The sequence below is a fragment of the Chlorocebus sabaeus genome, chromosome 13 (genome assembly GCF_047675955.1).
Source record: "Chlorocebus sabaeus isolate Y175 chromosome 13, mChlSab1.0.hap1, whole genome shotgun sequence".
Lineage (NCBI taxonomy): Eukaryota > Metazoa > Chordata > Mammalia > Primates > Cercopithecidae > Chlorocebus > Chlorocebus sabaeus.
In genome coordinates, this window is record NC_132916.1 from 63,408,505 (window position 1) to 63,423,112 (window position 14,608).

At 41.7% G+C, this 14,608-nt stretch overlaps 1 protein-coding gene across 1 annotated transcript in view; it reads left to right on the top strand.

Moving 5' to 3' along the window:
- Positions 1 to 14,608, top strand: part of ECT2L (epithelial cell transforming 2 like) — a 110,066-nt gene that overhangs the window by 81,084 nt on the left and 14,374 nt on the right. Inside the window, exons 14-19 of the mRNA XM_073022536.1 lie at positions 4,301 to 4,515; positions 6,058 to 6,205; positions 8,818 to 8,891; positions 8,984 to 9,140; positions 10,475 to 10,540; positions 11,462 to 11,550. Coding sequence (XP_072878637.1) covers positions 4,301 to 4,515; positions 6,058 to 6,205; positions 8,818 to 8,891; positions 8,984 to 9,140; positions 10,475 to 10,540; positions 11,462 to 11,550 — 749 coding nt within the window. The remainder of the gene's footprint in view (positions 1 to 4,300; positions 4,516 to 6,057; positions 6,206 to 8,817; positions 8,892 to 8,983; positions 9,141 to 10,474; positions 10,541 to 11,461; positions 11,551 to 14,608) is intronic.

Here is a 14,608-nt window from a genome sequence, read left to right on the forward strand (position 1 = left end):
CCAATCTGTATGTTACTCCTTGACTTTCCTCTATGATACTAGGATGTCTTTTAAAGAAATGGCATGGGGACAAAGCCTCACAGTTTCTAATTAATCTACCAACTTACAGTCTGACTTCAAAAGTTGAGTCTAATGAACGCAATGTCTAGGGCTCTGTCTTTCTATGTCAAAGGTAAAGTGTGGAGGAAGCTGCAGCCTAGGCAGAGGCCAGTCCCATCCTGTGTAGCCCAGGGCATGGGCACGTTGTTTTGTTTTCTTCAACACACAAACACACTTATTATCACCTTTCATTCTCAAAATCCTATAAAAGACACATTCCTAGCCACATTTTATAGACAAAGGACTAGAGTTAGGAAAAGTTACATGGGCGAAAAAAAGTCAAATGACTTCCCTAAGGCCAGACAATTGGGCAAGAAAAATCTTAAGTCCTGCAGCCCTGAGCTCAGACCTGGGGCTCTCTCCCAGCCCCAGACACCCTCGCTGTATCCGTCTGCTGCAGACAGCGCAGGCTGTGGAGCCCCAGGACGTGGGTGCCCACTCGCCCCAAACCCATCCCTAGGAACTCCCAGGAGGAACGTGTTGCACAGAGCAGGGCATATGAGGGTGTCTCATCTGACTATTGGTAATAATACCTGACAGTGGTTTCAAGATAACAACCAAAGGTTTGAGAATGAAAACCTTAGTTCAAAATGATTATAAATGTTGGATAACTCCAATATTTAAAAATATATACATATAGAAATACACATATAATATTAAAAAATAATATGGGCTGTAAGCCAACTGACAAGTGGGATGCAGATGTATTTTTTACCTCATTAGATATGTCTAAATAGGTAGTCTATACAGACCGTGTGTTTGGAAAATAAGAAGAGTTTGGCAGCTCATGCTTGCAATCTCAGCACTTTGGGAGGCCAAGGTGGGTATATCGCTTAAGCAGAGGAGTTTGAGACCAGCCTGGGCAACATGGCAAAACCCTGTCTCTACAAAAAAAAAAATACAAAAATTAGCCTGTTGTGGTGGCTACTCTGGTGGCTGAGGCAGGAGGATCGCTTGAGCCTGGGAGGTCGAGGCTGCAGTGAGCCATGATTGCACCACTGCACTTCAGCGTGGGTGACAGAGGGAGACCCTGTCTCAAAATAAAAAACTGAAAAAAAGAAAAGTGTGCTTATAGTCTTTCAACTACAGTGAGTTCTCTCATTTTTCTCTTAAGTTATTTTTACATTATAATTCCAGTTAGTGAAATTATGGTTAACGCATCTTGGTGAAGATCATATAGCATTACACATTTTTTCATTTTAAACAAGACACTTATTTAAACAATGGGGTGCTTGACTTGAAGGAAAAACTATCTGGGAATCATTTTTATCAACTAATTGATCCTCACTTAAAGACAGATTGTCCTACATATAAGAGGTAGGTACAGAAATGTTATAAAATTTGCCCTTCATGTTACAATGATAAATGAAAAACATTAGAATTCTCCAATTGAACAAGGTATGCAAGGATTTATATATATACACACACACACACACACATATATACACACATATATACATATATACACACACATATATACATATATATATGACTATTGGTAGTAATACCTGACAGTGGTCTCAAGATAACAACAAAAGGTTTGACAATGAAAACATATATATATATACATGTATATATTGCTGTTGTTAAAACAATGAGAGCAAAATAACAGATTGGAATATAAAGATAACTGCTGAATGTGCATCCCATGAAGGGAGAAAAGAGGTGTTTTTTCTTTTTTTGAGACGGAGTCTTGCTCTGTCGCCCAGGCTGGAGTGCGGTGGCACGATCTCGGCTCACTGCAACCTCGGCCTCCCAGGTTCCAGTGATTCTCCTGCCTCACCCTCCTGAGTGGCTGGGATTACAGACATGTGCTAATAGGCCTGGCTAATTTTTGTATTTTTAGTAGAGACAGGGTTTTGTCATGTTGGTCAAGCTGGTCTCGAAATCCTGACCTCAGGTGATCCAGCTGCCTCGCCCTCTCAAAGTGCTGGCATTACAGGCGTGAGCCACTGTACCTGGCCAAGGAGGTCTTTTCACAGAAGCATTTTTCCCCTTCTCATCTCCATTTGTGTTGATCAACACATATCATTAGCCACTAATTTTTTAAAAAATCCTTGTGCACATTCATCAGTTAACCTTATGTACAATAAAGGAATGGTGAAGGAAATGAAAGAACAGAGAAAACTATACTGTAATAGTTAGATGTAGTGGAACCAAATTGCAGTTGAGAATGCACCCTTGGTCTGTAAGAATAGCCTCGGGCGTAAAGTAGCGGGTTCTCTTTTTACTGGACTCCTCCTTCTGCTGCTGAAACACATCAATTGCATCTTTAACCTCCATTTCCAATTTTGCAGGTGTTTCTGTTTCACTGATTGGCCATCTGACAAATTGGAATCTGATCCACCTCATTGACAAGCCTTGCTTGTCATTAGTTTACTAAGTGTACTAAGTAAGCTAAGTTTACTTAGTTTACTTAGTGGTTATTACTAAGTGGTGTATGCCTGTTAATCTTAAATTGTACCAAGGAACCATCTTGCCCACCACCTTAAAATTAATGTGAGCAGTTCTGACTCCTTCCTTGAGCTTTCTGTTTACCATGGTGAGTGCTGGAGTTACCTCAGGTCTGCACTGAATGAGAACACAAGCAGCACCAGGAGTGGCAGAAGCAGTATTGTCATATTTTATTGGGGGCAGTGTGGGGTATATTTAGGGCTGGAGGGAAAATAATAATCCTAGGCTCAAATTGAAGGACATTATGTTTTTGAAATTTAGATATTATAGATTTTCTGTTATAAAGATGCTCATTTTATAGCTTTTGAAACATGCAGATAAAAGAAAAAAAAATCTAGTACCGCAATAAAAAGTAATTTCTCTCTCCATATAAACATAGCACACACAACATCAGGCTATGGAATTTCTTTAGGCTAGTGTATGATTTTCACCTCTGCATTAAAAAATAAAACAAGAGGCTGGGCATGGTGACTCACACCTGTAATCCCAGCGCTTTAGGAGGCTGAGGTGGGTGGATCACAAGGTCAAGAGATCGAGAACATTCTGGTCAGCATGGTGAAACCCTGTCTCTACTAAAAATACAAAAATTATCTGGGCATGGTGGCATGCACCTGTAGTCCCAGCTACTTGGGAGGCTGAGGCAGGAGAATCACTTGAACCCAGGAGGCGAAGGTTGCAGTGAGTAAGATCGCACCACTGCACTCCAGCCTGGACTAAAGAATGAGACTCTATCTCAAAAGAAAAAAAGTAAAATAATAAATAAATAAAACAGGAGTTGGAAATATAACATAGCACATCTGGCAACCTGGCTAGCCAGGAGAGATGGGCTCATAGCTCCAAGTCTATCCTTAATACTGAAGTTAGATCCTTAATACTGAAAAAAGAGCATATGCTTCAGATTTTTCATATGTCAGTTGGGGAAGCAAATTAGCTAATAATAAAAAGTTGTCTTCACCTGTTCACGCTGCTGCAATAGAATACATGAGACTGGGTAATTTACAAAGAACAGAAATTCTTTATGAGGCTGGGAAATCGAAGATCAAGGTGCTGGCATCTGTCAAGGGTCTCCTCTTGGAGTACTCACATGGTGGAAGGCAAGAGAGGACCAATTCCCTCTGCCAAGCCCCTTTCTAAGGGCACCTGATCCCACACATGAAGGAGGAGTCCTCATGACCCAGTCATCTTTTCACGGCTCCACTTCTTAATACTGTCACATTGGCTACACCTGAATTTTGGAAGGGACACATTCAAACTGTAGCAGAGGGCTAGCTCATTTCAGTTTTTCTATTTGCAGGATAATCAATAAAACACTACTTGGAAAAAGAAATAGGAAAACAAACAAGGGTAGACAAGCCAAAGGCTTCCTCACTAGACTGTAACCTCCATGAAGACAGGACTCTGTCTTGTTCTCATCATTACGTGGCCAGCACCAGCATAAGATACCTAATATTGATTTGGATGGACAGATGGATAAAAGTAAATTTTCAAACTGCCTTCCTTTAGATCCAAGATTAAAATTCCCCTCTCTACTTGGCCATCAGGCTGGCCTGATATGAGGGGCTCTCTGGTGATACTGGGGACAAGTGATGGACAGCGGGGTCCTCCACAGCCCCCTGTGAAGTCCCCTTCAACCTGAACAGCACAAACCAGCAAGGGGTGGTGGGGGGGAGTTCTCCATGTAGCTGCCTGACTGCTCAGCACTTCTACTTCTCCATCACTGACTTGAGTTCTTAACACTTCTCTACAGGAGAGAATACTCCAGAAGGATTCAGCAGAAAAGCGAACTAGAGTTGTCAGGGAACTCTTACAGAGTGAGAGAAAATACGTGCAGATGCTGGAAATTGTGAGAGATGTTTATTTCGCACCACTGAAAGCAGCACTGTCATCAAACAGAGCAATTCTGAGTGCTGCCAATATCCAGATCCTTTTCTCTGATATTCTACAGATTTTAAGTCTTAACAGGTAAATCCTGAATATGTATTTTTTTAAGTATTCATTGTGCACTGAGAAGAGCCCATACTTTAATGTTTCTAAAGCTGCATGGAGGTGCAATGATGCTCTGCCCCTCTTAGGGACCCTGATTATAGCAGAGAGATCGTCATCACATTACCTACCGGGCTGCAACCAGTAGTAATTCCCAAGGACACCCCTTCCCTGGTTCCTAGCCATGGCGCAAGGAGTGGCGTTCAGGACCTAGGCTTTTTGTAACCCCGTGGTCCCCAACCTTTTTGGCACCAGGAACCAGTTTCATGGAAGACAATATTTCCACAGACCAGGGGTGGGGGGAATGGTTTCGGGATGATTCAAGCACATTACACTTATTATGCACTTTATTTCTATTATTATTATATTGTAATATATAATAAAATAATTATACAACTCACCATAATGTAAAGCAGTAGGAGCCCTGAGCTTGTTTTCCTGCAACTAGATGGTCCCGTCTTGGGGTGATGGGAGACAGTGACAGATCATCAGGCATTAGATTCTCATAAGGAGCATGCAACCTACATCCCTTGAATGTGCAGTTCACCACAGTGTTTGCACTCCCATGAGAATCTAATGCTGCTGCTGATCTGGAGCTCAGGCAGTAATGCAAGCAGTAGGGAGCGGTTGTAAATATCAATGAAGCTTCACTCACTCAACCGCCACTCACCTCCTTCTGTGCCGCCGAGTTCCTAACAGGCCATGAACCAGAACCCATCCACGGCCTGGGGGTTGGGAATCCTTGCTGTAACCAATAGACCGTCCATGCAAAATACAGCAGGAAGGAGGAGAGCCATATACTCATTCTTAATTAGCAATGTTCAGTTAAGCAATGGGAAAAAACCAGAAGGATTTAATGGGATTAAGCCACCAGGACACTTAGCTTAGAAAGCCCAAGCTGGGGGTCAATTTAATAACAACATATTTTCAAGTGCCTAACATGAGAGAGAAAAGTGATCATTTCTGCCTGTGGTAAAGGGAGGCAACCTGAGTATGTGCTTCCCCGATGGTGACTCTCTAGGTAACTTGGAACAAGTTCCTTCCTCTCAATGGGCCCCAGTTCCTACAGTGAAGAGGTTGAACTAGGCCTCTTCCAGTGTTGAAGGCCTCTGATAGATGAATGAGGGATTTTCTTAGAGCCCTGGGGAAACGGGCCAAGCAGGGACTATGGCACTCCCTGTTGAAGACAGTGGAGCACTCCCCTCTAAACTTTCACCCACCTGCCTATCTGGAGGCAAGAGACTGGGACATCAGGCGGCAGCTGTATCATGGCCAGTGTGTGGTTCTGACTCAAGGAACTGAGGTGAAGAGGTGGGATTCTACCCCAGCCAACCTACTCCTTCACGTCCCAGTTCCCTTTCCTGTCAAATCTGCACTTCTCTGTGTTAAAAAGAAATGACTTGACCAAAACCCTACTGTAAAGGACTAGGCTGAAAATGCCCGTGCTGATGACAATGGATATTTGGGTTTGTAAGTTATCTCAAGTGAATATTTCATGCGTATGCTCTTCTCATACCACAGGCAGTTTCTAGATAACCTGAGAGACAGACTACAGGAATGGGGCCCAGCTCACTGTGTGGGAGAAATAGTCACGAAGTTTGGAAGCCAGTTGAACACATATACCAATTTCTTCAACAATTACCCTGTCATTCTGAAAACTATTGAGAAGGTAAATGAATTTCAATCCCATCATTCTATGAGACCTGAGCTAGAAAGGAAGTTATGTGTGGAACCCGAAAGACCAGCATTGATAAGAAAGGCTTCTCTGCTCTTAGCTCCCAGCTCTCTTCCCATACTGTGACCTCTGAGGACAGCAACACTGACTTAGGGGCTAGCACAATATTTGACACCTAGCATTGCCAGGAACTGGTTCTTGAACTGAACTCATCCTCATACAAACTACCAGGGTTTCACTTGCCCCAGATACCCTCAGCTTACAGGAAAATGCTCCACAATTGAGCTTGGAATCCACTCTGCTACTACAATCCTGTGTGTCCTTGACAAGTTCACTCTTTCATGTAGAAAATTAATCATCCACAACTTTTTTGGAAGAACAGTCAATTTCTGAAATGTCACTAGGAAGTAAGGAATGCCTTGATCTTACATTTCCTAGAGAGTAAATTATTAACAGTTTTCCCTGTTGCAATTTCTGTCATTATTTACTCTGAGCAGGAATATCCAATTCCTTTCTATACCACCTGCTGCTCTTGTGGGGATACCTTCTGCTGGGAATAAAATCCCTCTTTCTTCCCTCCTCATTTGGTAACGAAAGCCTAGAAAAGGCTACCTTGTCACACGGCAGCACACTTCTGCCAGAGTCCACTGTCACCACTCATCTTCACTGAGGCCTGCAGGAAAGTCCTGTGAGCTGGGAAGCCTCTGGAGGGCTCCTGCCCTTGACAGCTTCCTTTGTGGTATTCCTTCCCCCCACCCAGGGAGTCTAGTCACTGCTGGATAACTTGATGATTCAACAGTTACATAAATAAGGTAGTTTCATAGGACTGACTTTGGCGACAAGAATTGGAGCAAAGCATCACATGGTATCAGGAACACACTGGTGCCTAAATTTCTTTAGCTATAGATAATGATGCCTATTTCACTAGCGCAGTGTGTGCATACAAGTAAGTACTTAGCTTAAATGTTAGCTATTTAGTTGTGGGGTTTGAGACAGGGTTTCCCTCTCTCACCTAGGCTGGAGTGCAGTGCCATGATCACAGCTCACTGCAGCCTCGACGTCCCCAGGCTCAGGTGATCCTCCCGCCTCAGCCTCCCAAGTATCTAGGACTACAGGCATGTGGCACCACACCTGGCTAATTTTTTTTGGATTTTTTGGTAGAGACCGGGTTTCACCATGTTGCCCAGGCTGGTCTTAAACTCCTGGGCTCAAGCAATCCGCCCAACTCTGCCTCCCAAAGTGCTGGGATTACAGGTGTGAGCCACCATGCCAGCCAATGTTAGCTATTAATCTGATTGAAATCCATAAATATTTCACTTGGTCTTAGCTGAAAGTCTGAGAATGAAATCATGAATATTTGATTTCTAGAAGTTAGCACTGCCAACATCTTTCAGGCATGGAAAAGGAGGTAACCTCACAGGTGCTTTAATAGTGATAAATGAATACATTTTAAAATAGATAAGGTAGGTGGGTGGCTCACACCTGTAATCCCAGCACTTTGAGAGGCTTAAGCAGGCAGATCACCTGAGGTCAGGAGTTCGAGACCAGCCTGGCCAACATGGTGAAACCCCGTCTCTACTAGAAATACAAAAATTAGCCAGGCATGGTGGCGGGTGCCTGTAATCCCAGCTACTCGGGAGGCTGAGGCAGGAGAATCGCTTGAACCCGGGAGGCAGAGGTTGCAGTGAGCTGAGATTATGTCACTCTACTCCAGCCTGGGTGACAGAGCGAGACTCTGTCCCAAAAAAAAAAGACCCAAAAAACAAAAAAACAGATATGAAGTACAGTGGAACACCTGTATAATAAATATTACTATGGAAAACATAATTAATAGAAGCATTAAAGGTGAATACCATTAATAGTCAAGATCTTACTACATTGAAATAACATTTACTGTGTGACAGCCACTTTATGGATAGGATTGTTTTTTTTCCACACCACAAGCATTAGAGATGATATCTATGTTACAGATGAGAAAACTGAGGCTCAGAAAAGTTAAGTAATTTGATAAGGTTATATATTCGAGTTATTCTCATTCAAATCCAGGCCCACCTGGTTGCAAAGTACATTCTTATTTGTCTATACTGATTAAGTTCAATGAATAGGGTCAGGTCTATGTATAATTAAAACACATTTTTTTTTTTTTTTGAGACGGAGTCTTGCTCTGTCACCCAGTCTGGAGTGCAGTGGCGCGATCTCGGCTCACTGCAAGCTCTGCCTCTCAGGTTCACGCCATTCTCCTGCCTCAGCCTCCCGAGTTGCGGGGACTACAGGTGCCCGCCACCACGCCCGACTAATTTCTTGTATTTTTAGTAGAGACAGGGTTTCACCGCGTTAGCCAGGTTGGTTTCGATCTCCTGACCTCGTGATCCGCCTGCCTCAGCCTCCCAAAGTGCTGGGATTACAGGCTTTACAGCCACAGTGGCCGGCTGACACACATTCTTCACATACTAGGAAGACACCAATGGCACTGCTAATAGTCTAATGGGTTAGACATCGATGTTGCCCTTTTGCTTCAGGCATTCCATAGATCACGCTTGCTCAGTGGAATAGTGGACTTTATAACTATCTCATAAAGTTTTGACAAAATAATCCTCACCTTTTAGTGCAGAGAAATGATACCAGCATTCCGAACTTTCCTGAAGAGGCATGATAAGACCATTGTTACCAAAATGCTGAGGTATGTTCTGAGGGAGAGCACACAGGGACCCCCCAGAGAGGGCATTCCTGGGCCTTCAGAGACCAGAGTTCCTTTCTCTATGCCTCATACAGCCTGCCGGAGCTGCTGTTGTACCCATCCCGAAGATTTGAAGAATATCTTAATCTCCTCTACGCTGTCAGGCTTCATACCCCTGCAGAGCATGTTGACCGTGGGGACTTGACCACTGCAATTGACCAAATCAAAAAATATAAAAGTTATATAGATCAGGTTGGTTGCTGATAAGAATCTGCATCCTTTAAACATGTTACAATGCCTTTGTGATACTCCCACTCAAAGAGTCTGAGACACCTTATCTTCTTGTGGGGTTCTTTGCTTTAAAGTCTTTCATCCTTTTAATGCTAAATCAACAGTGTGTTCAGTGATTTCCAACACTAAGGGCATCTATTCTAAGCCAAGCAACATGAGACAATGTTTTCAGATATTTGTACAAATACAATAAAATTTTTATGAAAGTTTGAAGAATGAAGTATTTAGACTGATTTTTTACACAACTAAAAGGCAAAAAAATAAAAAATAATAAAAAGTAAAATCCTTTGTTTCTGAAAGTACTTTTTTGTTTGTTTGTTTGAGACGGAGTCTCCCTCTGTCGCCCAGGCTGGAGGGCAGTGGCGGGATCTCAGCTCACTGCAAGCTCTGCCTCGCAGGTTCAGACCTTCTCCTGCCTCAGCCTCCGCAGTAGCTGGGACTACCGGCGCCTGCCACCACGCCTGGCTAATTTTTTGTATTTTTAGTAGAGACGGGGTTTCACCGTGTTAGCCAGGATGGTTTCAGTCTCCTGGCCTTGTGATCCGCCCGCCTTGGCCTCTCAAAGTGCTGGGATTACAGGCGTGAGCCACGGCTCTCGGCCTCTGAAAGTACTTTCAATGCATTAATTAGCTTTCCTGCCTCAGTGAGTACGATGGTCATAATTATTATCTGAAGAAGTAATTAAGCACCTTGGAGACAGTACTATCATTCTGAAAATATTATTGTATTGTGCATACTGTAAATACGCATCTGGGCTGAATGTAAACTGCTAACATATTTTTCCATGAAGATACTTTTTTGCATCCAATTTTGTCACTTGCCTTTGTTTTAAAACATTGGGTACAGAGAATTGATTTTTTTTTTTTTTTTTTGGAGACAGAGTCTGGCTCTGTCACCAAGGCTCGAGTGTAGTGGTGTGATCTCGGCTCACTGCAGCCTCTGCCTCCCTGGTTCAAGCAATCCTCCCACCTCAGCCTCTTGAGTAGCTGGGACCACAGGCAGGCGCCACCATGCTTGGCTTTTTTTCTTTTTTTTGGTAGAGATGGGGTTTCACCGTGTTGTCCAGGCTGGTCTTGAACTCCTGAGCTCAAGCCATCTGCCCATCTCAGCCTCCCAAAGTGCTGGTATTACAGATGTGAGCCACTGCACCCAGCCCAGAAATTGGAAACTTTCTATTATAACATATGAAAATACCAAGCCCTGTATCAAGTGCCATAAAATATTTTAATCTATTTCTTTTATGAATAAAAATGTCACAATTTTAGTTTGCCTAAAAAGTACTTTTTTCCCCCTAGATGAAGCAAAACATCAATATGAAGGATCATCTGTCAGATATACAGAGAATCATCTGGGGATGCCCTGTATGTATTCTTAGGAACTTGCTATATCTCATGCTCATGAATACAACCTCCAATCATTGGCAAAAGGAGACCTACAGACCCCAAGGCAGCTACTATTTGTGGAATGCCTGCTACGTGCCAGGCACTGCCACGCCCTCCCATTTCACATCTTTGTTATCTGCAAGGTTGCTCTATAAGAAGGGGCACAAGTGAGCTTGCCCCTATCCCATAACTTTTCGATAGTCTTTGTTCCTTTATTGGTATTACTGTGATCACGATGCCCTTTGAGGAAAGGGGCCATGTGTTCTACTTGTTTTCTTTTTTTTCGAGACGGAGTCTCGCACTGTCGCCCAGGCTGGAGTGCAGTGGTTCAATCTCAGCTCACTGCAAGCTCCACCTCCCAGGTTCACACCATTCTCCTTCCTCAACCTCCCGAGTAGCTGGGACTACAGAAGCCCACCACCAAGCCTGGCTAATTTTTTGTATTTTTAGTAGAGACAGGATTTCACCATGTTGGCCAGGCTGGTCTCCAACATCTGACCTCAGGTGATCCACCCGCCTCGGCCTTCCAAAGTGCTGGGATTACAGGCGTGAGCCACTGCGCCCAGCCCACTTCTCTTTCTGAATAGTTCTCTTCTTATCCCCCAACCCCCAACTTTGTTTTTGATATTAGGAAAGCACTTACAAATAAAACTATAATTTCAGTAGTCTTAAAACTTTGACAAAAATTACTTTTTTTTCCCTTAAATATAGTTTTCTTTGTCAATACTGTGGTCTTTCTAAGAAAATCTGTTTCATAAACAGTGAAAACATTCACTTTTTCATGCTTGAACTGTGTTTTACTTAACATTTGCATATTCTGGGATATAAAATGGTTTGCAGTAGTAAGTTTTTTTATTTAAAAAAATTTATATGTGCTTCTATTTTGTTTTTGATTTACAGACTCTATCAGAAGTAAACAGATATCTAATTAGGGTACAAGATGTAGCCCAACTTCATTGCTGTGATGAAGAAATAAGTTTCTCTTTAAGGTAAACAATAGTTAACTATCCTAAGGCTGTGGACACCTTCCAAGCAGGTGACTGTCTTACTCATCCTGTAGCTCCAGCATTCAGTACAATGTCTGACACAGTAGGTTTGAAATGAATCTGCGCATTAGACTGAAAAGTTACAGACAACTCCCTCTGAGATAGTGTAGACTATTTTATCACCATGTTCGCATTCCAGCCAGCTACTGGGTAGAATGGGAGAAGAAAATTGTCCCTGCCAGGACCACAAACTCCACATAAGCAGGCATTCTAAAGGTTGGTCACTTTCTTTCTTTCTTTCTTTTTTTTTGAGATGGAGTCTCACTCACTGCCGCCCAGGCTGGAGTGCAGTGGTGCAATCTCCACTCACTGCAAACTCCGCCTCCAAGCTATTCTCCCGCGTCAGCCTCCCTGAGATTACAGGCACCCGCTGCCACGCCCAGCTAATTTTTGTATTTTTAGTAGAGACAGGGTTTCACCATGTTGGCCAGGTTGGTCTCAAACTCCTGATCTCCAGTGGTCCACCTGCCTCGGCCTCCCAAAGTGCTGGGATTATAGGCATGAGCCACTGCACCCGGCCACTTTTCTACTTAGCTAAGCTCCAAGTGTTGCAGGATTTTCACACCAATGATCTGCTCAAATGTAAGAAAGAGAGGACCAATTTATTATCCTCAGAGAGTTATTGAGGTCAGTTTTTAACAAGACCTTACGCTATTTAGTTTGCACGATGCTCAGAGTAACCTAAGAAAAAAAGATGGAAGGATGCTACTTTTTATAAATTAGTATCCCCTTTACTCCTTTAGAACAAGGATGGGCAAAGTTTTCTGTAAAGGTTCACATAGTAAATATTTCACATAGTAAAGATTTTGCTGGCCAAATGATATCTGTGGCAACTACCCAACTTTGCTATTGTAGAACAAAATCAGCTCTATCAATGATGCAACACATAACAAGTGATACACTATTGATAAACCATACAAGATATAAATGAACAAACATGACTATGTTCCAATTAAACTTCATTTACAAAAACAGGTGTGGGCCATAGTGTGGTGATCTCTGCTTTAGAAAACTGTTCATCAAACTATGAATAAAATAATAGAAATAAAATAAATAACAAAATAATTAATAGAATAAAATAAAATTCTATTCTCATTCTTTCTTTCTGTATGTAAGTTTGATTTTCAGTATTAATGACAAAGAGTGACTCAGCAAACAGCAACCAAAGGGACAGGAATTAACTCCTTTAATTTGTTCAACTCCAATAAGCGTAATAAAAATCGATTTGTTATTTCAATGAATATTTCAACAAATGTTCCTCAACGGCACAGGGTAGCAGGGTAGGTGGAGGAAATCGGTCCCCTCACCTCCATCCTTACCTAGACTAGATCTTAAATGAAAATCAAATCACACAATATGTCACTTTTCTCATTGTCATGACATTTTTGTTTTCTTTGATCTGTTTTTTTGTTTGTTTGTTTTGTTTTGTTTTTTGGCTTGCAGCAATAGAAAAGAGCTACAATGATGGAAAGAAACTACCTACCAAACCAGCAATTCTAAACACACTGCTTTGGTAGAAGACATTCTGTGATGATTCCAGTTTTTGATTATTAGATTATTCTACATTCATGTATTCCTTCTCAAACACTCTTCCTTTCTTTACATAAGTTTGATTTTCTACATCATTTTTCTTCTCTCTGCAGAACTTCTTTTAACATTTCTTAATGTTCTACTAAGGTCAATGAATTCTCTCAGTTTGTGTGTGTGTAAAAAATTTATTGTTTGAAGGAAATTTTGCTGGATACAGAATTTTAGGTTGGTGGCTTTTTTCTTTTAATACTTTGCTTATTTCATTCCACACTCTTCTTACTTACATGGTTTCTGAAGAGAAGTTCAGTGTAATTTTTATCCTTGTTCCTCTATAGGTAATATAAACCAACAATACAATTCTAAACCTCCCAGCCGACTGAATGGACTCCTCCTGTCAGCCAAGGGGATTCCAAAGTAAACCTGAAAAACTAGTTCAGGCCAGGATAGGAAGAGGGGATTGGATATGCCTCATTATACTCTCCTCCTTTAAGTATTCAGGCACAACTGACCCAAATTAACATTGAAACAGAGATCTTAAGACTGATAAAATGAACTCCTTGTAGAAATAAGATACCAAATTCCAACTCAGCTCTAGTATTGTATCACATGGCAGATAGCAGACCCTGAAATAAATCAGAGTATTTTACCTCAAAATATATTTCTTTGACATATTTTGAAATGGCCCTGCAAAGTAATCTCTTTTGGGAAAATCTCCTCTTTCCAGGTCTTTTCCTGATCCAGGAGAGATTCAGCTAAGAGTATGGTATCTTTTAAGGTCTGATAAGAGACATTTACCATCTATTCTCCCTGAAGCCTGCTACCTGGAGGCTTCATCTACATAATAAGAACACTGGTCTCCACAATCTCTTATCTAAAGCCAGACACTCCTTTCTACTGATTCCAGATCTTCAGATAATAACTCTTTCAACCAATTGCCAATCAAAAAATCTTTTTAATCCCTCCATGACCTGGAAGCCCTTAATTCAAGTTGTCCCATCTTTCTGGATCAAACAAATGTAAAACTTACATGCATTGATTGATGTTTGCCTGTAACTTCTGTCCCCCTAAAATGTATACAATCAAGCTTTAACCCAACTGCCTTGGGTACATTTTCTCAGGACTTCTTGAGACTGTGACCCAGGCCCTGGTCACTCATATTTGGCTCAGAATAAATCTCTTTATTTTACAGAGTTTGACTCTTTGGTGACAGTAAGGTGGGTTTTTGTTTTTGTATTCTCTGAAATGACAAAGATTTTCTCTTTTATTTTCTACATCTGAATGTATTATGCCTAGATGTAGTTTTTTTTTTTTTTTTTTTTTTTTTTGGGTATTTATCCTGTTTTATGTTCTCTGAGCTTCCTGGACTTATGGTTTGCTGTCAATTATTTTGTAAAATCTCTAGTCATTATTACTCCAGATATTTCTTCCATCTCTCTTTCTTCATCTGGTATTCCCATTATGCATATGATTT